Consider the following 24,345-nt stretch of genomic DNA (forward strand, 5'->3'; position numbering starts at 1 on the left):
TATGTATATGTGTTGGTGTTTTTCTTAATTTTTTAAAAATGAACTCTTTAGTTATTAAGAATATTAACCTATTATGTGCCATAGTTGTTAAGTGGGTTTATTTTTGTTATTGTTGTTAAAAAGGGAGAACTTTGTTCATTCATGGAGTGTGTAAAACAGGGGCAACAGTGCAGACCCCATGTCCTGTGGTGATGGTTCTTGAATTCATGTAGCTGAAATAAATAACGTTAACTTTTGAAAAAAAGATAAGATTTTGAGTCCTGTGTATGTTGTATAGTTCTAGTTTTAATAAAATGACTGTTTTCTAATTATCATTTCTTATTGTTCATGGATAGCATTAATTCTATTTTGTTTCCTTTAAATATGTTTAAATCTGTTTGTTAGCTATAACTTACTGTTTATTTAAAAGCCAAATGAATCAGTAAGAGTGTATATGAAGTTTCTTGAAGTGTTTTGCAATGAGCCTGTGGACCCTGAGATGCAGGAGGGTGGGTGTCTTCCATCTGGCGATTGGGGACACGTCCTGGTAAAGGTACCTCTGCCAACGTAACCATCTTCTACACTCATTGGACCCTAAAGCACTAACTACTTCAACTCACCCGAGACAAAGTCTCAAAGTCAGGACATTCGTTTTTAGGTCATAATATGAACCACAACTGCCAGTATGTGGGATGTTTATGTCAGTTTGACCAGTACATTCCCTCCCTGTGGGAAGATAAATTATATTTAGAAGATTGCCTTGTGGACATGGAATTCAAGAAGGTTGTGGATTCAATTACTTAATGATACCTTTATCTGATCATCCTGATTTCCTTTCCCCCAATAAGGATGTGCCTGTTCAATGAGAAATTCCTTCTCATCCTTGAGGTGTCTGTGTAGATTGTAGTTCTCCCAAGAAGCCCGGATTCCCCCAGGCTAGGCCAGGATGGTTGGCACATGTCACGAAAATAGGCCCCATATCCAGTTCCACTCTGAGTCCCCATGGGGACAATAACAAACAAAACAAGAAACAGCACACAAACAAACAAAAGCTTTCCTATGGGGGAAGAGACATTGTTTTGGCCAAGCAAAGGGGAGGTTCTTGATGTGATGAGAGTAAGGTGAGAAGGAGGCTGGAGAGGTGTTTTTATTCCATCATGGAAACTAGTTATTAACCTAAGAAGGTGCTTATGGGCTACAGGTCACTGCAAGAGAGTGGTCCAGGAATGCACGAGGCAGCTGTGAGATTGCCTATTCCACTGGCTGCTCCAGGTCTGAAGCTTCTCAAGTTGGTCTTTCTTCTTTGGTCATAGTATTCACCTCTGACCTCTGACCCAGGCATAAGTTCCCTTGAGTTTCTCACAGCCTGATTGGAATCAAGGCATGACTGCCTCACTTTTTGATCTGGCTTGTGCCCCTCCTGTGTGCCTGTATCGCCTGGTGGTGCCCCACAGTGGCATTTTTCACAGGATTCTGAGATTGTTTGTTTAAGGGTGGCCAGCTGGAATTGTGGGGACTGAGCGCCACGTTTGTTATGCATCTAGCATAGTTCCTGCACATAGTAGGGGCTCAGTAAACATGTGTGGAGTCAACAGTGGAAGACAATGCCAACAACATGTTCTTCTGCTTCACCTTTTTTCTTTTCTTTAAAAAAAATTTTTTTTGATGCCTTCTTACTCTTGTTAGCTTTTCTTTTCTTTTTTTTTCTTCCTGACTACAGTCTAGGTTTTGTCTGGCCTGGGAGTTAAAATCATTCTTTAAAATGCTTGTCCATACCTTTGACCTCATTCATTTTGCGTTTATTTTTCTAGGGTAATTGCGGGAGCATTCTCTCCTTTCTCTTCATTTCATTTCTTTTTAGTGGCCGATGGCTTGTTGGCTCACAGATATAAACTCATGGTGGAGAGAGGTGGTTCGGGTGGAGGGGTCAGCCCTTCCTCTGAAGAGAACCTTCTCTTGACCTCTCTGACTTTCTATGCTGTGTTTGACCAAGAGATGGGGTTTTCTCTCCATTTTCTGAGCAAAGCAGCAAAGCCAGCTTCCCCTGGCTTCCTCTCTCTTTCTAAACTCAAGAGCTCATCAAGGTGCATCTTTGACTTTCTGCCATTTTCCGGGGCTTAGGAGGAGAGCCTTGAATCACACAAGTTGAGCCTTAGTCAGGAAGACGTCTGAGGTTGTTCATGCCAGACCAGCCAGCTGAGACTATTTGAAATATTAAACTTTAACCTTAAAAGGGCAGGGACCCTGCTGATCTCATTAAACATTATTATCTTAGTATCTGTATTATCTTGTGTTCAGTAATACTTATTGAACAGGATGAATACATGAAAGAATGACTGAGTTAATCAATGTGGCCGAACAAGGCTAACTATGGTGCATTAATCCTAAAAAGCATACCATCCAAGAGAATCATCTTGATCTTTGGGAATTACTTATAAAGCATTTTTTTTCCAGTTAAATTTGGGAAAAATAAAAAAGGGGAAAAAAAGTAAAAGAAATCTTTCCATTAAGTTATTACCATTTGATACTGTTTCTCACTGTCTCAGTCCTCGACTTCAATCTCTTTTTGTGATTCTGGGGATTGAACTCAGGGCGTGCTAGGCAAGTGCTCTACAACTGAGCTATATCCCCAGGCCTCCTTTTCTTATTTTATTTTGAGACAGGGTCTAAGTTGCCTAGTCTGGTCTGAAACTTGTAGTCCTCTTGCCTTTGCTTTGTAAGTAGCAGGGATTACAGGCGGCTCCACCATGGCCAGACCTAAATTACTTTTAAAATTTATTGCACATACTATTTTCTAACATGTTTCTCACATGAATGGGGTATTTCTGCACTAAAATTTTTCTTTTTTTTTTTTTTATGCTTGCTACCTCATGCTCTCTGTGGTTTAGTTTGTCATTTAACTTGAAATGAAACAATGACTGGTTTACTTCTAAAATGATCCCAGTTACTCACCAAACACAGCTTGGGCCATTCCTGGGTGGGACCCACCATGGACTTTACAACTATAGTTCTTGGTTTCAAGTGTTAGGTCAAGTCAGGGGGCATGGAGGATAATAGTTGTCAGGCAAGGCTTATTTGCTGTGACAATTTTGAACTGAGACCTGACTGTTAAGCTGAAGTTGGAATAAAGCAAGCTTCCCAATGAAGAACACGTAAGGCAGTTGTTTTCAGCCACTGAGTCTACTTAAAAATTTTTTTTTCTATGACTCTATAATGTTTATAAATTTTTAAAGATGACCAAGTTTAAGGATCAGAGTTCATTTTTAGACTTCTTATGTGGCACTCATTAAACTGTTTTTTCATTGAGGTAAGAAATAACAATAGTGTCTGACCAAATCCTGTTTATCTCTGGGTGTTTAGTGACGGGAGTTAGGAAATGTGATTTTCTTAGTTGCAAGAGCCTGATGGGCCAAGAACCACAAAGGGCTGTGTGATTTTCCTTTATTTCAAAATGCTAGGCCAAAGCTAATGATGTCATTTTAGCAATTTTATATTTTCGAATAGATCTTTGATAATTAGAGTCCCAGAGTCTTAATCTTCAAAACTGTCTCCCTAGTTAATAATAACCAGAGATCGAGAACAATGGAGCCTAGAGAGCACCAGTGTTTGAGTGGCATTTTTCTGCTCTTTGTCATAGTTTAAAAACAGTGTTGATGTGTGTGTTTCAAGTTGTGAGTTCCAAGATTTTTGTTTGTTTTTTTAATTATTCAGACTTTTTTTTTTTTAATTTTTTTCCCCTCTCAACTGAACTGGGGATTTTGTCTTTTGTTTTTGGTTTTTGAGAACACTGACCTACATAAATATAAATGAGGGTTACTATCGGCAAATTAAAAATGGGCCCCTAGGAGAAGAGGAGTAGAAAAGAAAGCTAGAAAATGTTTAATCTGTTAATAATAGAAAGATTGTCTGCTTTGGGGGGCAGGGAGTCTCCACATATGTCACATAGGTCAGAGGGTGACCTGTAGCATCCACACAGTACTCTCTGTCTCTCTCTCTGTCTACACACTCACACACACACACACACACACACACACACACACACACACACTGTTTTTCCTTGAGTTGTTCTAAGGAATAGGAAACTTCTTGGGCAGTTTCTTTTTTCTTACTCTCCTCAAGGGTGATAATTTTACATCTGTTTTCCTTGTAGTAGATTTTGTTTTTCAAATTTGGGAATGGAGAAATTGTGATTTTCTGAGCTTTCCCTTTCTACGAATGAGCCTAGGATGGTGCCTCACCATGGGTATCCTGAGATATCAAGGAATATTCTAATGTGCAGGGAAGAGAATTGGCTGCGAATCTGATAGCTGGTTTCTGGGCCACCTGTGGGGTTTGGGGGGAAAATCATTTCACCTTCAGGAACCTCTTCCTCTGTAGTATGCACCTGAAAGTGTCTGTCCTACTGCATTGCCGTGGGAGGACGGATAGGGCAGGGGATCCTATGGCTTTGAAAACTGTAAACATTGCTCCGAAAACTTTACGGTGCCCCTGGGAGTCTTGGTAAATGAAGATTCTGATTAGTGGGTCTGGGACGGGGCCCAAGACGCTGCATCTCCCTGGCGTTCCCAGGTGATGCTGCAGCTTGGTTCTTGCACCACAGTTCAGTCCAAAGCTTTATGTTGTCGGGTGGGATGTTGTCATCATGAGGAGAGAAGCTGCCCACCCCAGCGCACTGTGCCACCACGCAGGGCCTGGGGTGTCCGGAGCCTCCTGAGTTACCCAGGCGTGCAAGACATATCCCGGGTGCCTGTGCATGCTGTGAGTGAGGTGGGCAGGCTGGGGAAGCACCTCACAGTCTGCACAGATCTCTCATAGGTTCCATGTAGTGTGAACATTGAAGTAGGAAAGAAGGGGCTCAGGGGAACGACTGGTGGGATGATTGAGGATGTAGAAGATTCCACAGACAGAATTTTGTTTGGTCCAACCATTTACCTGCAGCTCAGCACCTGTGTGCTTTCTGTCCCCACCAATTCTCCCCTATGGCAGACATAGGTCACCTCCTCACCCTGGCCTCTTCTGACCTTAGTGTCATGCCACTGTATCTTTGGTTAGAAAAGTTCAATGTGGGGCATTTATTTGTCTAATTTTAAATAACTTTAATTTAAGGTACTGTTCTTTTTTCTTATTTTAGAAACTTTTTTTTTTTAGGTTTTGAAATGTCAAAAGAATTGATATGTGTGTATTTACAAGCCATATCTGCTTATTATGTTTATTGTTTATCATCTTTTTCCTGGTTGAGTGTTATGAGGTTTTTGTTTGGTTTATTGCTATACTCTAAGTATGGTGCGCATTAGAGGTTCAATAAGTATTTATTGAATATTGAATGACTTGATTACAGATATCTGCTTATTTTCTCTTCACCTCTAGATGTTTATTCTTTTCAAGAAGAGGAACCTGTTTTAGATCCTCATTTGGCCAAGCACCTAGCGCATTTTGGAATCGATATGCTTCACATGCATGGGGTGAGAAGGTCTACTTTGGTCTCTAATCCCACCTTGTGGGGGGGATATGGGGATGTGGGGTGGGAGAGGGAGCCACTTAGTTTACTTAATATACCATTCCTCTAACATGGATCTTTGTTTTTATAAATTATATGTTTTAATTGTTACATTTACTTCTTTTTAAAAAAATTATTTATTTTTAAAACACACGACAACAGTGGAATGCATTACAATCCTTATTACACATATATAGCACAATTTTTCGTATCTCTGTATATTGACTTCTTGAATTTAAGTAATTTGCATATTTTTTTTGGTTACCAGCTTAAATGTTTTATGTTGTAATAAAAATGGCATCTGATCAAGTACCATATTGTTTTCGTTAGAGTTTACTTGCACAATTTCTGTCTCCTTTTGATGGATAGTTGCATGAATCACACTTTTGTTCACCGAAGGGAGAAAGTACAGGGAGATGACCTTTAAAATTATCTGTGACCAACATCATTTTTAATTAATTTCAGGAAGGGAAGCAGAACTCCTGGGGTGGTGGAAAGAATAAGCCAACCCATTATTGTTGATGGAAAAGGCTTTGCTTCATTTATTAATGTGTGCTGGAGTTGACGTCACGACCATAGTTTTTTTTTTTCTTTTTCTTTTTGAGAAGCTATTTAAGGTGCACGTTTTGTTTTAGCCCTTTCCTCCCAGGCCACCTCCCTCTCTTCCTGTTCTTACCTGCCTTCTCGCTTGTTCTCCTCACACCTCCTTCCCCTAGCAAGGTGCTCCCAGGCCCCAGGTTTTACTCCACACCCTCTCCACTGCCTCACCTTTTCATTGCTGTTTTGTGTTGCTTCTTCTCTTTAAGTCATCTTGCTTCTTTTTCTTTGATTTCTAAGTTTTATCCTCATCCTCTCTCCTGCCTTTTCAATCCTTCTCTTTAAAAAATCTTTTTCATGTTTTTTTTATTGTGATGAAATATGCATAACATAAAAGCTGCCATTTTAGCCACTTTTTTATTTAATTGATTTTATTTTTTTAAATACACGACAGCAGAATGCATTACAATTCTTATTACACATACAGAGCACAATTTTCCATATCTTTGTACATAAAGTATATTTATGCCAATTCATGTCTTTATACATCTACTTTGTTTTTTTTTTAATTACAATTCTTATTTACACGTATATACCACATTTCTTCATATCTGTTTGTATATAAAGTAGGTTGACACCCAATTTGTGTCTTCATACATGTACTTTGGATAATGATGTCCATCAGATTCCACCATCCTTGCTAATCCCCTGCCTCTTCCCCTTCCCACCCACCCCTCTTTCCTATGTAGAATTCATCTATTCCTCCCATGCTCCCTGTCCCTACCCCCACTATGAGTCAGCCTCCTTTATCAGAAAATATTCACATTTTTAGCCATTTTTTATTATTATTTCTTACATGCATTTTTAATTATACGGTTCTGTGGCATTAACTACTCCATCATCATGCGACGGCCACTGTCTCTCAGTGTGCTTTAACTAGATTTTTTATTTCTCCATGTAATTAGAAAAAACATCAGAAATATCCATTGACATTAGAAATAATTCATGGGACATGATATTTGAATGGGAATCATATTTAAAATTATCTTTCTTTAATGACTTGGTCCTAGACAGAGAATGGGCTTCGGGACAATGACATCAAGCCCAGGGTCAGCGAGTGGGAAGTGATCCAGGAGTCGGGGACGAAGCTGAAGCCCATGTATGGCCCCGGGTACACGGGTCTGAAGAACCTGGGGAACAGCTGCTACCTCAGTTCAGTCATGCAGGCCATCTTCAGCATCCCAGAATTCCAGAGAGCGTAAGTGCCTCCCGAGCAGAGGGGTCCTGGGGAAGCCCATCTGCATCACCTTGGACCTTCTGCCACCTCATCTGTGGCATGTCCTCTCATCCCAAGGCTGGGTGAGAACCCTTACCAAGTGTTACAGGATCAGGGGAGATAGGGGAACTTTGAAAACTCAAAAACACTCTACAAGGTTATATTAATTATGACTTCCACTTTTAGACCCCGACTCTATGTGCCAAGAATATACTAATCATTAGCCTCTGCGGGGAAGCTGCCCAGTCCCTCCTATGGATGTGCTAGGAGAGAGCCAGTGGTTGGTTTGTCCAGTCTCTCTCCTCTGGGGATGGAGAGTTCTTTAGTGACTTAGGATTTTCATTGGGCCACACACTGGTGCTGTTCTTGTGGATGGTTGGATATGGGTTTGTGATGAATTAAGTATGGGGACTGAGAGCACTTAGAAATTTTTGTAGCAGCTTTATATTGTCATGTCTTATAAGTAGCATTTCATTTTTCTGATTATTCATTTTTTATGGTGTTCTTTAAGAGTATTGTCCAAGTTGGAAAAAGCTGGCCCCTTACCATGGACACTGGGGAGGCACTGATTTTGGGTGCTTCCTAACTGAGCATGAACAAGGCTGTCTTCCTCACCCCACACCTGGTGGCTCAGTTTTTCTTCCTTGGGTTGTACTTAGAACAGGAAGCCACAGAGCTCAGGAGCTACAGCTGGTGTGCTCAGTGGTGCACTTAGGACCACTAACTAAGTTTAGAAAATTATGTCTAGCATGTCCCGCAGTGGGTAGGCTTCTACCTTGGTTCAGTGTGGAAGAGGACACACGTGTGTCAAGGCAGACTAACAGGCAGACGGCAGGCTAGGAATAGCACAGGGCAATGTTTTACCCACCTGGAGTTGAAATCCTAATGGCTTTAATAGGGGTTAATCAAAAGTATGTCAGAAAACCTTTTCTTTCCTTGGTATTTGAAGACTTAACCTCTTGCCATTTTCTGGCTTTGAAAATATATGGTCAGTTTTCCATATTGATTTTCATGTTTTCATCCAGCCAATGGTGTGAGTTCTGTTCTGCTCGGCAGTATGCTGGGTGTGTGGTGGTACATTCCATGAAGGAAAAGGGAAGGAGGTATCAGAGAAGACCCCTTGTAGAGGGAACATACCCTGACAGATGTGTGGGAGGAGTGGGGGGCAGGGGATTTTGGGCAAAGGGAAGAGCAAGTTTGAAGCCTCAAGATGGGAAACCCTTTTCAAAGGTGAACATCATATTTTTTTTTTTTTTATAAATTTTTACCCACGTCTCACACGTCATTTGATCAGAGAAAAATGTCACTCCATCCTATGTGACTCATGCTCCAAGATCTTTCTTGGAAATGCTGAAGGGATGTCCTTGTGGGAGATAATAATAACAATTATTATTGCTTTTAAACTACAGTGGAAGAAACTTTTTTTTTTCTTACAAAATCCAACAACATTTTTAGTGCTTTAAAATCTACTAACAACTACAACAACAACAACAAACTTCTGACAGGCCATTTGACAAAGAATTAACTTTCTGATTTTTTTTAAATGAAAAAAAAATGTATCTCAAATTTGTGGTGTATTTATTTATTTATTTGATTTAAGATTTGAATCTCCCTGTAGTCTTTGAAAAAAAATTTTTTTTAGTTGTAGTTGGATGAAGACGTGAATGGTGTGAATATACTTTGTATACAACCAGAGATATAAAAAATTGTGCTCTGTATGTGTAATATGAATTGTAATGCATTCTGCTGTCATATATAACAAGTTAGAATAAAAAAAGTTAAAAAAAGACTTATGTGTAAATGAACATTGTATTTAAATGGAACAATAAATATTTTAAAAATATGTTTATGAATTAAAAAAAAAGATTTGAATCTCCCTATAGTTTTTAAAAAACAATTTTTTAAAATTGTAGTTGGACACAATACTTTTATTTTTTATTTATTTATTTTCATGTGGTGCTGAGGATCGAACCCAGCACCTAACACATGCTAGACAAGTACTCTACCACTCAGCCACAACCCCAGCCCTCCCTGTAGTCTTGTTTCAAGAATTTTGGAATTTTATTTCATATTATCAAATATTTTATATGCTATTTTATAAGTTTTTACCATATATCTTAGAACATGAGCAACTCCTTCTTATTCTTTTCCTTGTTTGGCCAAATGCCCCCCCCCCCCCCCAATTGAAATATTTGCTTTGCAAGCCCCCCCCCCCCCTTTTTTTTCCCAGTAGTCAGTTCAGTTTAGCTGGGTCTAAGGCAGTGTATCCATTTTGTAAGTGGAAAGAGTGACTCATAGAAAGATTAGATGACTTATGAACACCACAGTGGAATTCAGAAATGTCAGCCCGATTCCTTGATACCTTGTCTGCCACTGGTTTACATTTTAACATAATTCTCACTGAGGATCACATCTAGATAAACTGGTGTGCGACTTGAAGAAGTTGGCCACATTGTCAGTTAGCAAATCTACATCTTTTCTTGGATTATCACTAGATCTCGAACTGCAATTGTAATATGTCTCTTAAAAATTACCTAACATGACTTCTGCATTTTAATTTAGTTTTGTTGTAATGGAGGCTATGTCTTGTCAATTAGAAAAGGAACATAGTTGGCTGGCAAAATGGACATTTGGATGTCAAAGTTTCACCCCCTATCACTCTATGTTTCTCTACCAGTCTCACCTGAAGCATAAACCCATTCATCTTCCTGATGAGTTTTTTGTCTTGACAGATTTTGAGATGTGATAAAAACTGGATCATAGGTGAGCTCATGAGTTTGTCATGTTGTGTCTTATACAGAATTCATCAGCATGGCCTCTGTAGCTAAAAAGTTAGCTCAGAAGTCTGATTTATCTGTTGTTTGGCTTTCTGTCCTTTAAAAACTTCTAGATGAAACTGTTGCGCCAGTGACACATTTGAGAGCAGGGACAAGGATGGGACTGTCTCTCCTTGTCTACAAGCTACCTTTGGTATAGATACATAATCTGTGAAACAAAGTCTGAGTTTGTGAACAGGAGGTACCTTGAAGTTTCTACTAGTTGAGGGATCCAATTAGAGGTTGGCGCTAACGGCCAGTATGCCCTGGTTTTCTTGCTAGAGCTTTGTTGCAATAATGCCTGTTAGTCTGCTTTCTGTCACTGTGTACAATACCTGAGATAACCAACTTAAAAAGAGGAAGGTTTATTTTGGTTCACAGTTTTGGAGGTTTAGTCCATGACCAATTGGCCCTATTTCTTTGAGCCTGTAGTGGCACAGTATATCATGGTGAAAGTGTGTGGTGGAGGAGGTCCAGTTAAAACTGGATCATAGGTGGCCAGATTGTCAGTTAGCAAATCTACATCTTTATACAACTTGTGGGTGGTATAAAGAGAGAGAGAAAGGGGAGAGGGAAAGGAAGAGAAATGGTCGTACAATCCCCTTTGAGGGCACACCTGAGTGACCTAACTTCCTCCCACTAGGCCCCGCCTCTTAAGGGTTCCACCATCTCTCAACAATGCTATGTGCTATGGGTTGGGGACACATGGTCTATGGGGGTGACACATATCCAAACCATAGCAATACCTTTTTTCTTTGGTTCTTGGAAGCCAGTTATAGAAATTGGTTGTGTGATTACATGACATGGTTTAGTCCACCTTCATAGAGATTGCATTCTATTATATAATCTTTAGAGAGACGGATAACAAGAAAGAAAATAAATGGTGTAATTCAAATAGTGAATATTTGTTCTTAGCTAAGAAGCTAAGAACAAATTCTGCTGGAGCATGCAATAGGGAGTTAGGAAGGGTGGGGGTAGCTACTCTCTTGGCTGAGTCTGGGGAGGTGACTTTCAGCAGACCTGAGAAGGGGCTGCCAAGCAAGCATCTGTGAAAAGAGCGTTCCAGAAAAGGGACAGCAGATGGCCTGGCCTTGAAGCAGGAGTCAATCTGGAATGCCCTGGGGCACTAGGGAGGCAAATGGTCAGGGCATTGTGGGCAGCGGTAGAGTGGTGGCAGATGGGGTCAGAGAAGTGGGCAGAGTAGGATGCAAGAAGGGCCATCGGAAGGGATCTGTTTCTGGACTCCTCTTCCTAGATCTTTCAGGCTTCCACAGTCAGAGCCTGGAGGGGGAAAGAAGAACAGCATAAAGTTGGGAGGGTGTGAAGTAGGAAAGGGACTGAGGATGGGAGTGAAGGCTGGAGAGGTACTGAGGTTAGCACTGCTCCGTCAGTATGCAGCAGTCGGGAAGAGATGTGGGCTGCCCAATGCAGGCATGGCCAGCAGAGGGCTGCAGAGCAGGACCTTGGGGCCAGGCTGCTGGGGCCCACTCTGGGTTCAGGCACTCACTCACTGAGTGACTTCGGAAGCTGCCTAATGAGTTTGTATCCCAATTTCTCATCTCTCAAATGGGATAATGGGGATAAAAACCCCTTCCTCATATGGTTGTAATGAAAACTCAACTAGCTAATATAGAAAGCCCTCTGGAAATGGTAGTTGTCACTGTATTTATTTACTCATTTTGAGGTTGTTGGAACAACGCCTTATGTTAAAGAAAAAAGATATCTGAACGTTGTCTAAGATGGTAAGGCAGACTGAATTCAAGAGGGGTCCCTGGTGACAGACATAAGGACTGCTGCTTCTTGCAGTGAGTCAGTGGCTGGACTCAACGTCCATTTTAGGGAAGGCAAGTAGGGATTCACTACCAAGCAGGGGGAGGGTCAGTAGATGGAGCATTAGTAAGAAGGAACCTCAAGGATAAGGGCTTCTGGTTCAGCTGTCTTGATGGGATTATCACTGAAGACAGGTCAGGGTGGTCGGGTACTAATGTGGGGATTTTCACTAAATGGACTCAGGATTTTCACTCAAAATAGATTCTATAAGGACATTTAAGGAAGTTCTAGGTTGGTCTTCAAGCCAGCCAGAGGACTTGGAGGAGAGTGACTAAAGTTTTGGTCAAAGGAGAGAGTGTTCTTTAACCTAGGCTGGAGACGTGTTCGGATTATGTGGGGAACTTAATTTTTTTAATTAAAATTTTTTTTTTTTTAGTTGTAGATGGACAAAGTGCTTTTATTTATTTATTTTTGTGGTGCTGCGGATCAAACCCAGTGCCTCACAGGTGCTGGGTGAGCAGTCTACACTGAGCCACAACCCCAACCCTCATGGGGGGAATTTTTAAAGGAACTATAAATCCCAAGCTTCAATCTCAAGGGAGGAAATCAGAACATCTAGGGGTGGTTCTGGCTTTGGTATTTCTTTTTTTTGTACTAGGGATTGAATCCAGGGGTGCTATATCTCTGCCTCTTTTTATTATTTTTATTTTTTAGGGATCAGGGATTGAACCCAGGGGCACTTAACCTCTGAACCACATCCGTAGTCCTTTTTAATATTTTATTTAGAGATAGAGTCTTGCAGAGTTGCTTAAGGCCTCGTAAGTTGCTGAGGCTGGCTTTGAACTCATGATCCTCCTGCCTCAGCCTTCTGAGCCACTAGGATTACAGGCGTTTGTCACCATATTTTTGAGATAGGGTCTCACTAAGTTTCTTAGAGTCTTGCTGAGTTGCTGAGGCTGGCTGTGAACTTGCAATCCTCTTGTTTCAGCCTCCTAAGTCTCTGGGATTACAGGTGTATAACACCATGCCCCACTGACTTTGATCATTAAAAAAAAAGAAAAAAGAAAAAAAGCTCTGTAGATAATGTTGATTTTAACCAGGGTTGAGACTCAATAATGGAAGGAAGCATCAGGGTTTCAGGAAGGTTCTTGAGTTTGGTGGTTGAGACAGATCTCAGAAAAAACTGTTCCTCAGGTGGTTTGAATTTTTTTAAAAAATATTTTTTTTAGTTGTAGCTGGACACAATATCCTTATTTTATTTATTGTTATGTGGTGCTGAGGATCGAACCCAGCGCCTCACACGTGCTAGGCGAGTACTCTGCTGCTGAGCCACAACCCCAGCCCCTGAATTTTTTTTTTAATCATTATGTTAGTTTTTATTGTTCTCTCCCTCTCTCTTTTTTTTTTTTTTTCTTGTGGTGCTGGGGATCAAACCCAGGGCCTTGTGCATGCCAGGCATTACTCTATCACTGAGCCACATCCCCAACCCAGATGATTTGAACAGAATCATCTGATACAGAATCAACTGATACAAGCCATCATTCTCTCAAAGACCTTCCTGATTTTGAGAGAATGATGGCTTGTATCAGTTCTGTTCTTCTCTTGGTTCCTATGTTTTGACTATTGCTTCTCATTCCCTAGGTACGTAGGAAACCTTCCAAGAATATTTGACTACTCGCCTTTAGATCCAACACAAGATTTCAACACACAGATGTAAGTACCAGATTATGTTGGTCTAGAAAAAGTATCCAACGGAATATTCATAGTGGTTATCACTGGGTTGCAGAATGAAAGGCAATTCTTTTTTGTTCTTGTATATATTAAGTGTTCTACAATGATCATGTGTCACCTTTATGGGAAGAAATGAATAAAGAACTGTGGAAAATTTAACAATGTAATCAGAAGCAAGTAAGGCAAATAAGTTATTTGTGAATAATCAAGAGAAAATGCTCCACTCAAAGCAGCTGTATTTATCAGAATTCAGAAATAATTTTAATATCTCTCTAGGAAGACAACAATGAACTCTTTGCTTTTGTGTCTCTTCCTGGTCAGGACTAAGTTAGGACATGGCCTTCTTTCGGGTCAGTACTCAAAGCCTCCAGTGAAATCGGAGCTCATTGAGCAGGTCATGAAAGAGGAGCACAAGGTACGTGTCCCAGGTGTGCTGCGTGGATGTGTGGGAAAGGGGGACTTCTACTGGCCAGAAGGTGGGTTTCTTTTTTGTTGTTGTTGTTCTAATTAGTTATATATGATAGCAGAGTACATTTTGATATATCATTCATAAATGGAGTATAACTTCTCATTCTCTGATTGTCCATGATGTAGAGTTACACAACTTGTAATCATATATGCACATAGGGTAATAATCTTTCCTATCCCTACATTCCCTCCCCTCCCTTCACTTCCCTCTGTCTATCTCAAAATATCTGTAGTTTTCCCTAGCCCCCACCACTTTTTGTGAATTAACATCTGCATTTCAGAGAAAACATTTGGCCTTTGGTTTATTGGAATTGGCTTATTTCGCTTAGCATGATACTCTCCAGCTGCATCCATTTACCTGCAACTGCCATAATTTCATTCTTCTTTAAGGCTGAGTAATATTCCGTCGTGAAATATACCACATTTCAGAAGGTGGGTTTCTTATGCATAGTCAAATGGTGCCTGCAAATTTAGCAAGCTTTCAGAATAGGAGTCTCATTTCAGAGTGAGTGGTGCCTCTCTGTGTGCTCTTAAAAATTGTGAGAGCCAGATTATATTATTTGCAGGAAAATGATGGAACTAGAGAACATCACATTAAGCAAAATAAGCCAGACTCAGAAAGTCAAGGGTCACATTTTCTCTCATATGTGGTAGCTAGAGAGAAAAAGAGGAAAGAAAAGGATCTCATGAAAGTGGGAGACCAGTAGGGTAGAGGAAGGGGATCACGGGAAGAAAGGAAGGTGGGGGGAAGGGAGGGACTGGGGAGTGAAATTGATCAAAGTATGCTATATGCATATATGAATATGCCATAATGAAACTCATTATTCTGCATGATTATTATACACCAATAAAAAAAAATTGTAATAGCCAGGTAGTGCAGTCCTGTAGTCCAACTCCTCTGAAGGATCCAGCTCAGCCTGGGCAACTTAGTGAGACTTTGTCACAAAATAAAAAAAATAAAAATGAAAAAAGGGATTGGGGATGTAGGTCAGTGGCAGAGTATTTGCCTACCAGACTTCATTCTCCAGTAGTGAAAAAAAAAATTGTGATAGGAATAACCCGTGTCAGGGTTTCCCCATATAGATCATATGTATGGGCCATCCTTAATGATCTTCAGAAACAACGTTCTTCATAAATACAGCAGAGACAGAAGGAATAAACCTTATAACAATATAACATCACCCCCTCAGTGGCACAGTCTTGGCCCTTACAGTGTCTTCCTTCTCCTGATCCTCAGCTTTGTTTGCTAGTGTTTCTCAAAATGCTGGTTGTTAAACACCACCACACAAGTTCTTCAACCTCTCCCCAGAGCTGAGGATTCAGAATTTCTAGGGGGGCTTGCAGGTCTCATTTCTGGCAAGTGGTCACGTGGTTTTTATGCACATTCAAGTAGGAGAAGCTCCATTGGCCAATCATTTTTGATTGACAGAATGATTGAAAAATGGGCTTGATCTCCCAGTACTAGACCTGAGCTCCATGTGCCTGCACAGTGGTCTTCTCTGATGCACAACTCCAGGAGGTGCTATTCAGAGCCTGATCTTTTTGAATAGTGTCCTTGGAATTGTGCAGCACATGGCTGACAGAGTTGTATTCAGCACCCTTAGCTCCTGTTGCTGCAAGTGTCCTGAGTGGAAGTGCATGCCCCTTCTCTACCACCTGCTGTCCTTTTGGAGTACCCTGTCTTGACTTAGTGGGCAAGGTCCTTCAAGTCTGTTGTCTGATCTCTGTGCTTCCATCTTAAGTCAGTAGGCCTTAACTAATGCCTGTAGACCAAAAGCAAGAGAGTGAACACTCTCTTGTTCATATGAAGTTAGCTGCTTGTGGAAATGGAGCAAACAAGGGAAGGAAGGCTCTCAGGGGAACACAGAAAGAGGCAGTGTTTCGGGATGAAAAGAAGGAAGTAAAGAGGGAAACAGACATTCTGGATGGCGAGCCCAGGAGATCAGAGTGGCACAGGGTGGGAAGAACTTCGCTTCTCAAATTGCCTTGTTACCCAGCACTGCAGGATTCTGATCCTTTCCCACCAGAAGCAGTGAGACCCTCATCTGGGATGCAGTGGAGGAGATGGTTCTCATTTGACATTCCAAAATGTGAAAATGCAAAATCAACTTAGTGGTGTTTGTAAAATTTGGTTTGGTTACTATTATAATGTCCTTTTATGCTGGTTAAAAAAAAAAGTGGTTCTTACATGAGTAAGGCACATGATTTATTCGTGCTAGAAATAATGACTGCTTAGCTCTGGTCTTTCTTTCCTCCGCATAGGGGTCAGTGGCCATTATGCGGTTGATCTGTAGATTCCAGCTTGCAGCTCAGTTTGCATCGAGGCATGTGACCTAGCAGCACTTGGGCCATATGTGGCCTGAAGTGTGTTTTGCTTGACTCACACAGATTACCTGAATTCCTAGCTTTTCTGAACCACCCAGAACCTCTGCCAGTCCCAGCCCCACAGTGGCAGCTGGAGTCCCACTCTGCCCTCCCTTCACATGAGACACACAGTCCCCAGCTGGCTCCAGTCCCTTTGTGGCTTGTGACCTGGCTAGTACTGTGGGTATTTGGGTTTGTGACCTTTGGTCTAGATGACTTACAAAATGCTTCCGAGTGTTGAGGCACCATAATCTAGTGCGTGGTCTTGATGAAAGAATCCAAATGTGATCTGTGTGCATCACACATCCTGGCAGTGGAGGGGAAGGCCCATCCTGCAAGAGAGGAAATGAGCAGGTCTTTGGTCCCAGCACCAGTGAGGCTCCTCTAACATTTGAAGTAGAGCGTGAATTGACCTTTGTGGTCCTGCGGGTGACTGTTTTAAGCTATTCGTCGAAGAGACAAATAATCCATAGCAGAACTCTCTACTCCCCTTGACAGAAGATGGAATTACTTTCTGAGACATCAAGATTGTCACTGGTAATTGGTTTCAAAGGGACCAGTTGTGAGAATCTTCCTTTTCTCAGGTATCGGGAGCTCTCTGGTCAAATGGTCCTGTCCCAGGCCTGTGGCAACTTAGAGATGAACCCGAAGTGTCTCACAAGAGGAAAGAAGATGCACTGAAGCAAAGAAGGGATAGATTATGAGAGGAATGTGTGGCAGAGGAGAGAGAGAGCATGAGAGAGGGATCAGAGCCTTTGGCAGAAATGCCTTTACATAGGACCACCAGCAACCATGGGAGTAATAGCTGGCATCACATTGAGGTGGCAAAGGGCCAGGCTCTTTCACTGATGCTGGAAGTGATGCAGAGGACTCTGGCCTAAAGTTAGCTTTTGAGTGGCAGACCTAGGAATCTCACCAAGCAATGTGTCTCCTGGGACCACTATACTCTCCTGTTTCCCTAAGTGGTACTTCAGGATTTGTTTTAGGTTCACAGTGTCTCAATGTGTGGATGGTAGTGGGTAGATGACAAGATGGGGCATTTTAAGTTTGCAAATTACCAGCCTAATAGTGTGGGTTGCTCATCGCCATCTCATAACTTGGGTCAATTCTAGAACACATCCTTCCTGATATTAAATTGGTCTGCTTTGAAACAAGGTGAAAGTTAGTGTTTAATATATGCTTGCTTAATAAATATTTTTGTCTATAAAAAAGACTTGCAATATTTGTAGTGGGCACTGACTAATTTTTTGAATTGATTTTTTTTTTCTTTTGGTGCTGGGGATTGAATCCAGAGTCTTGTGCACACTAAGCAGGCACTCTACCACTGAGCTATGCCCCTAGCCCTACTGAATTGACTTTTAAGATAAGATTGCATGTCATAGATAATACTTTAACATTAGAGAAAATGAGTCTTTTTTTTTTTTTTACCCCCTGAGGGCAGGAAGGTTGCTTGAGCCCAGGAGTTCAAGGTCAGCTTGGGCAATATTGTAAGACCTGTGTTAAAAAAATTATATGTATATATATTCTTCATCCTTATGCATATTAAGACAGTGCTTTCAAACATTTTAAAGTCAAATACTTTGTAACTTCTTTCTTCTTTTGAAGATAACATATCTTACATAATTGTGTATTTGGAATAAATTATTTCTTAAAAATTAATTATGTGAGTGTTCATCTAAGTGATCCTTGACACATAATCACTGGTTTCAACTTCTTATCAGCATGAGGTGACCAGTGTTCTACTTTTCGGTGATATAACTTAAGCTCTAAACGTAAGAACTTTGTTTTCACTGAACTCTGTTTTCCTAGTTTGGGCAAATATAACATTTCTAATTTACCTTTTGAAATATGAATAGTAGCTTGGGAGATTTGGGGTTTGGATAGGGGGTAGGAGCTAGTGGTCTAAGGTTTAAGGTTTAAGATAAAAAGTTTAAATACACAAGAGTTCATACACTTGTGCTTTGGGGACAGGCTGAGATGTGTTTATCTCCCTTTTGTTGCTTGGTCTTATAAGTTCTGTGCAAGCATTGCTCTAATGTGCTAAAAATCTCAATCTCAATCTCTCTGCTTGCTGATTAATTAAAGCATTAGGCTCAGGGGAGCGTGAGTGGCTAGCATCTGGCTGTCTGCCTGGTGCACGGTGTTAAACAGAAAGTCCTGTGTAAGCTTCTGGGAGACATTCTGAACACTGTAGTCTTCTCTCTAATTTTAGCTGATCGTTTTTGCAATTGCTGATGGAGAAAGTAAGTACAGTATCCTATTAATACAACAGGTTCCCTAGGCGGTTGCTATTTTGGAGACTATTTGGGCCTCCCTTGTTATAGTGACTCAGAACTAGCCTTTGCTTCAGGTATCCCAAGAGCCAGCTCACCAGAGAGAGTTCATCCTCTCGGAAGGCAGATATGACTCATGGTCAGTTTGGGCCTCATTTTGTGTGTTAAGTCCATGGAGACACTCAGGGGATGTCACTGACGTACAGTCAAGTAGGAAACATGCTTTCTCTAGCTCAATTTCTTTATTTTTTATTTTTTTATTTTAGCTTTTAACGAACTATCCTATACAGAGCCTCAGCTTTCTTTTTTTTAAAGAAAAAATATTTAAATTTGCATATGTACATAAAAGTGGAGAGCACAATGAATTTCAGCAGCTTCACTAGCTCAGTGATCGCTGGACTGCCCATTTTGCCAATCTGGTTCCATCAATCTTCCTAAACTCTTCCCTTTCCCTCTTTCCCCTTCTTCTTTCCCTTCTCTTTCTTTCCTTTCTCTTTCCTGCAGTAATTTAACACATAATTCATAACCCTACTCTTTACCTGTTAATATTTAGAATGCATTTATAACTATAATGCCTTGGTTGTTTTCATTTACCATAAATATTATTTAAAATGTTAAAGACATGCCAACAAAATTAACAATTCAATCTTTTTTAGTCTCATCTAATATCCAGTCCATTAGATGATTACTATTGTTTAATATGCAGATTTTTTCCTGCAGTGCTGAAGATATCTTTCCAAAGTTATCTTCCTCTTCTTTTTGTAAGCTCTTGATTTGTTGAAGGAGCTGGATCATTTGCCCTCAATACCATGAGGTATTGCTCAACCTGTGTTCCTTAGAAACTGGTAGGTAGATCTGGAGGCTTGATTAGATTCAGGCTCAACATTTTTTAGAGACTAACTTCCTCTTATCTAGATGTGAATTGAACATAGCCATAGTTGAATCTTCCCTTTGAAATTCAGGATACAGTGGGAGTGGGGCATGGGTGTAGAAAGATGGGGCCAGCTAATATTCAAGGCATGAAGCATGGAGTAGCTGAATTTAAGCTCAAATGCTCAAACCTAGCTGCCAACCCCAGGAGCTGGTCTGTATGTAGAAAGAGGTACATCTCTCTAGGTAAGACGCTTTTCAGATAACTTCCAGGTGATCACCTGCTCTCAAGCAATCACTGGACTGTTGATCATGGATTAAGAAAGGTTAGTTGAGGCAGGGCTTGGTGGTGCACGCCTGTAATCCCAGCGGCACGGGAGGCTGAGACCGGAGGATCGTGAGTTCAAAGCCAGCTCCAGCAAAAGCGAGGACTAAGCAACTCAGTGAGGCCTTGTCTCTAAATAAAATACAAAACAGGGCTGGGAATGTGGCCCAGTAGTTGAGTGCCCCTGAGTTCAATCCCTAGTTCCCTCTCCCACTAAAAAAAAAAAAAAAAAAAAAAAAAAGAAAAAGAAAAAGATCAAGGGAAAAGAAAGAAAGAAGATAAGCACAGAAGGGAAGAGGTGGGAGGGGAATGAATGAAGCTGGGCCACATTCCAACCACAGGGCTGTTTCTGGTGGTTGTCACCAGGGTCTCTAATGAAACTTCTCCTCTCAGTTGTATCACCACTTAGTGGCACAGAGGTATAGCCAGCTCTTCAGAATTTACTGACTTGTTGAATTTTCCAAAGCAACTGTTCTCTGTGGTCTGTGTTGGGGACTGGCGGCCACAGCACACTCGAATCACAGCTGGTAAGAAGTAACGCCCTCAGTGGCAGGCAGCGAATGCCTGCTTGTGTGAGTACCTAAACAGAGAGTGCACAAATGGGAATCCCACATGATGTCTCCATACTGTTAAGAGTGGAGAAATAATTGCTGGACTGGCCTGCAATGCTGGGTTTGAAGAAGACCTTTCCAGAATCCAAGACATACTATCTTCTCTTCTTGGCAACTTGTTGGTTGGACTCAGTGATGACAGGGTGAACCAGAAAGAGCATTAGGACACTAGAGAGAGGGAATGGAGAGACTGGTCTCGCAATGCCACCCTGGACCAGTTGCTTATCCTTCTGTGCCTCAGCTTCTCCTTCTATCAAGTGGAGATAATATTCATCATCGTCTCTTGGGGTTGGATAAATTAAGCAAAATATGCATATACAATGTGAAGAACTGTGCCTGGTACCCAGTAATTTTTTTTATCCAAGCACCTGGAATAATGTCTGAGACTTTCTAGTACTTAGTAAATATCTGTTGGATGAATGTATAAATATTAGCCATTATGCCAAGAGAAGGTACCATCATTGCATGCCTGTGTCAGCTGATGCTATGTAGGCACACACTAGCATTATGAGTGAAGAAAGGCACAACTTTACATACTTTTGAGGGGATGTGTAACAGGTAGTAAAATTAACTGGGTCAGGAATAAATTGGTCTTTGTCTAGCACTGGAAGCACATTTGAAGCCATGTAAACATGTAAGCTGATCATTTATGTTCTGGTTCCTGTTCCTCAGATGTCCAAACACTACCATTTGGGGGAATTCTCAAAGGGCTACTAGCACTGTTTTGGGTCCTCTGTAGTGTTTCTTAACATTGACAACAGGTGTATGTGTGTGTGTGTATGTGTGTGTGTGTGTGTGTGTATGTGTGACGTACATATATAAACTCCTAGAAGGCAGAACACCCAGTAATAGAACTCCCAGTAATGCCATGCAGAGAGGACGTGGTCAGTAATACTGGTTCACTAGGCCAGTGAGCCCTCAGCAAGATGGGAAAATTCACTGGACTTAAATGAGAAATAATTGCTTAGAATGGGTGCATTGCAGTGATGTTATATGTAGCGCTGCCTTTGGCTGCAGGGAGATAAAGGAGTTGTCTCTTCACCTGTTGAATCTGACAGTCATTCTGCAAATCCATCAGGGACTCCAGACCATAGGAATTGGCCTTGGACGTCCATGAGAACTCAGATAGGCGTGAGACAGGGCCTGCCCCTGCTAGCACCCAGTCAGGCCATGGAGATGAGCCAGAAGCGGGCTGAAAGTCTTAATTGTGCTAGGAGCCAGTGATGGCCCAGATGGCAGGTTCTCTGGGTGTCTGTCAGAGCAGGGGAATGTGGTTTGGAAGGTAAGCAAGTGGAGGTTTTATCAAACGTGGGGCAAGTAGCAGCCATCGCATTTGCAGAGAGGGCAGGAACCACCTTTGGCTCCACTGCCGAGGTGAGGTGTATTTCACTGAGCTCCAGGATGTGCTCAGTGCTCCCTGACATGTGTCTAGTGGGTCCACTTTTTTGTTGCTTCAAATAGCCTGACACTGGAGTCGGAGCTGAACCTGGAGTCCACTCTGTTTCTGCTTTGCTAGCTGCATGGCCGTCTGTCATTAAGACCACTCATCTGGCCCTTCTCTGCTAGCCTCTTGTTTCCCTTGGTGGAGATAAGCAGAGTACCTGCTTTCTGGGGTTATTGTGGTATTAATGAGGTCAACAGGTGTCACCATTGTCAGGTGGGTGAACTTGGGGCAACACCTGGGTCTATCAGGGGCCTGCCTCTGGCACCAAAGGCCATGTAGAATCTTCCCACCTCCTGAAGTGTAGGCGAGTTTCCTAGATTTCTAATACTGAAAAGTCTAGGTCATATCAAAGCCACTTGAATGCTTCTCCCTTTTACCAAGTCGGGAGTCTTAGGAAACAGTAGTACAGGAGGGTGGGTGTCACTGATTTGTATATATATTTTAATTTTATTTTTTCCTTTTGTCCTTGGTCCACTTCTTTGCCTCCTTTTACTTCCTCTGTCCCCTTCAGAGTTGAGGGTCAAGTAGGATGGGAAGATGAGGGAGCCACCTCATCTAGGGTCTTTTCACCTAGATAGTGCTCTTTGGCCCCCTCTTGGCTGTCACATGTTTTGTGACCTAGCTGACCTTTTTTTGTGGGGACACATTAGTGGTTCTTTTGAGATGCCCCTTCCAACATCTTACCTCCCCATCTCAGAGTCCTTGCAAGGACATTTCCTGAGGTCCTTTCTTCTGACCTCTGTAACCCTCCATCCCAGGTCTCATCCTGAGCCTCCTTTTGCTGGGAGACAGCCCACCAGCATGTGCTGGGTCTTTTTGGGGGGTGCCTGGAGGCCTTCTGAGCTACCCGCTTAGCCCCCGGGGAAGTTCATTATCTTTGTCCTGACATACTTGCCCCAGCCTCCTGCTCTCCCCATGCTGCCCTTCTGGCAGCTGCAGCTGGCCTCTTCCTGCTTCTCCAGGTGAGGGGCAAGCCTCACCAGCTCCCAGGGGCTCCCTGAGTGCTGATCCACAAACAGTGCAGGGTGGATCTGGACTTTGAGAAGCTCTGCATTAGGTCACAGGGCCATGCGATGCCATTTTCCTTCCTTGCAAACACCCTGACCTTTGCTTGAGGTTCTTTTCTGTACCCCCAGGGAGCAGGGAGAGACGCTGTGGAGCACTCCCCCTTTTTACCTTCCCTAATGTGTCAGCTCTGAAATGGTCTGTGACAGAGTGGTTTGGCCACCATGTAGCAGGTTCTATAAAGATGGGCCTCGTGTCTGTCTTTACAGGTGGAGTGTTTATCACCCACTGTCTTGAGTCCACAGAAAGAGTCCCAGACTATTCTCCCATAAGGCTGCAGTGCCTGGCCAATGCTAAACACCCAGTGCATGTTAGCCTTCATCCTTATCTACCCTTTTTGGGCTTCTGTGATCTCATGTGAGAAATGAAGTTCACGGTCAGCTCTGCTCTGCCTGCTCTTAGGGCTGTCAATGTGTGAGAAGGTTTTGTAAGTCGATTTTATCTTTCTGCTTAGCCTCAACAGAATGGGATCTCTCCACGCATGTTTAAGGCCTTTGTCAGCAAGAGCCACCCAGAGTTCTCCTCCAACAGGCAGCAGGATGCCCAGGAATTTTTCTTGCACTTGGTGCATCTCGTAGAGGTGAGTCTTCAAAAATTCTCAGAGAGCTGTAGAAGTGCGTGTGGGAGTCCGCCGTGGCGTGACCAGAACACCCCAACTCTCCTTACCTTGTAGCTCTCTGGGCCCAGGGCACTTGATGTGACCATTCCTCAAGCCCTGGGTTCCAGAGACTGGTGGATCTGCCAGTGTTTCTTTTAATCTGTGCATGTTATAGGTATGTTTATCAATTATTTCATTGGCCCTTGTTTTTGGTCCCTAAACAGAGCCCCTGGAGAACCCCACGTGGCACTTGGTGTCCTCCTGCACAGCTCAGAGGTCACACTGCTCTCAGCAGAGTTGAGTCATATTAAATACTGTGGTTTTTAAAAGCTACTGAAAATCCTAAGGCCTTTGTCTCCCCTTAAAAAACAACAATCTTCCCCCCCCCCCTTTCTGATTACAAAATCCATCTATATGGTCACGTCATACATGCTTTAATTTTTCCAGGACAATTATTTCCTCCCTTTCTTTTTCATTTGGGTCCTAACCTTTTTTTCTTTTAATTCCATTCATGTATGTTGGTCCTTCGGCCATGATTTTTTTTTTTTTTTTTTTTTTTGTACTTGGGGATTGAGCCCAGGGTGCTCTACTGCTGAGTTACCTCCCTATCTCTCTTCCACACTGATTCTTTGGAAAAAAACTTTTTGAGACAGGATCTCAATAAGTTGCTGAGACTTGGTCTCAAATTCGCCATCCTCTGGCTTCAGCCTTCCAAGTTGCA

General features: G+C 42.0%; 1 protein-coding gene across 1 annotated transcript in view; it reads left to right on the forward strand.

Moving 5' to 3' along the window:
- USP13 (ubiquitin specific peptidase 13) overlaps positions 1-24,345 on the forward strand; it is a 204,795-nt gene that overhangs the window by 148,725 nt on the left and 31,725 nt on the right. Inside the window, exons 7-11 of the mRNA XM_081301232.1 lie at positions 5,347-5,441; positions 7,084-7,271; positions 13,517-13,588; positions 13,928-14,021; positions 23,481-23,606. Of these exons, the coding sequence (XP_081157358.1) occupies positions 5,347-5,441; positions 7,084-7,271; positions 13,517-13,588; positions 13,928-14,021; positions 23,481-23,606 (575 nt within the window). The remainder of the gene's footprint in view (positions 1-5,346; positions 5,442-7,083; positions 7,272-13,516; positions 13,589-13,927; positions 14,022-23,480; positions 23,607-24,345) is intronic.

The sequence above is a fragment of the Spermophilus citellus genome (assembly GCF_964194105.1).
Source record: "Spermophilus citellus genome assembly, chromosome: 7".
Lineage (NCBI taxonomy): Eukaryota > Metazoa > Chordata > Mammalia > Rodentia > Sciuridae > Spermophilus > Spermophilus citellus.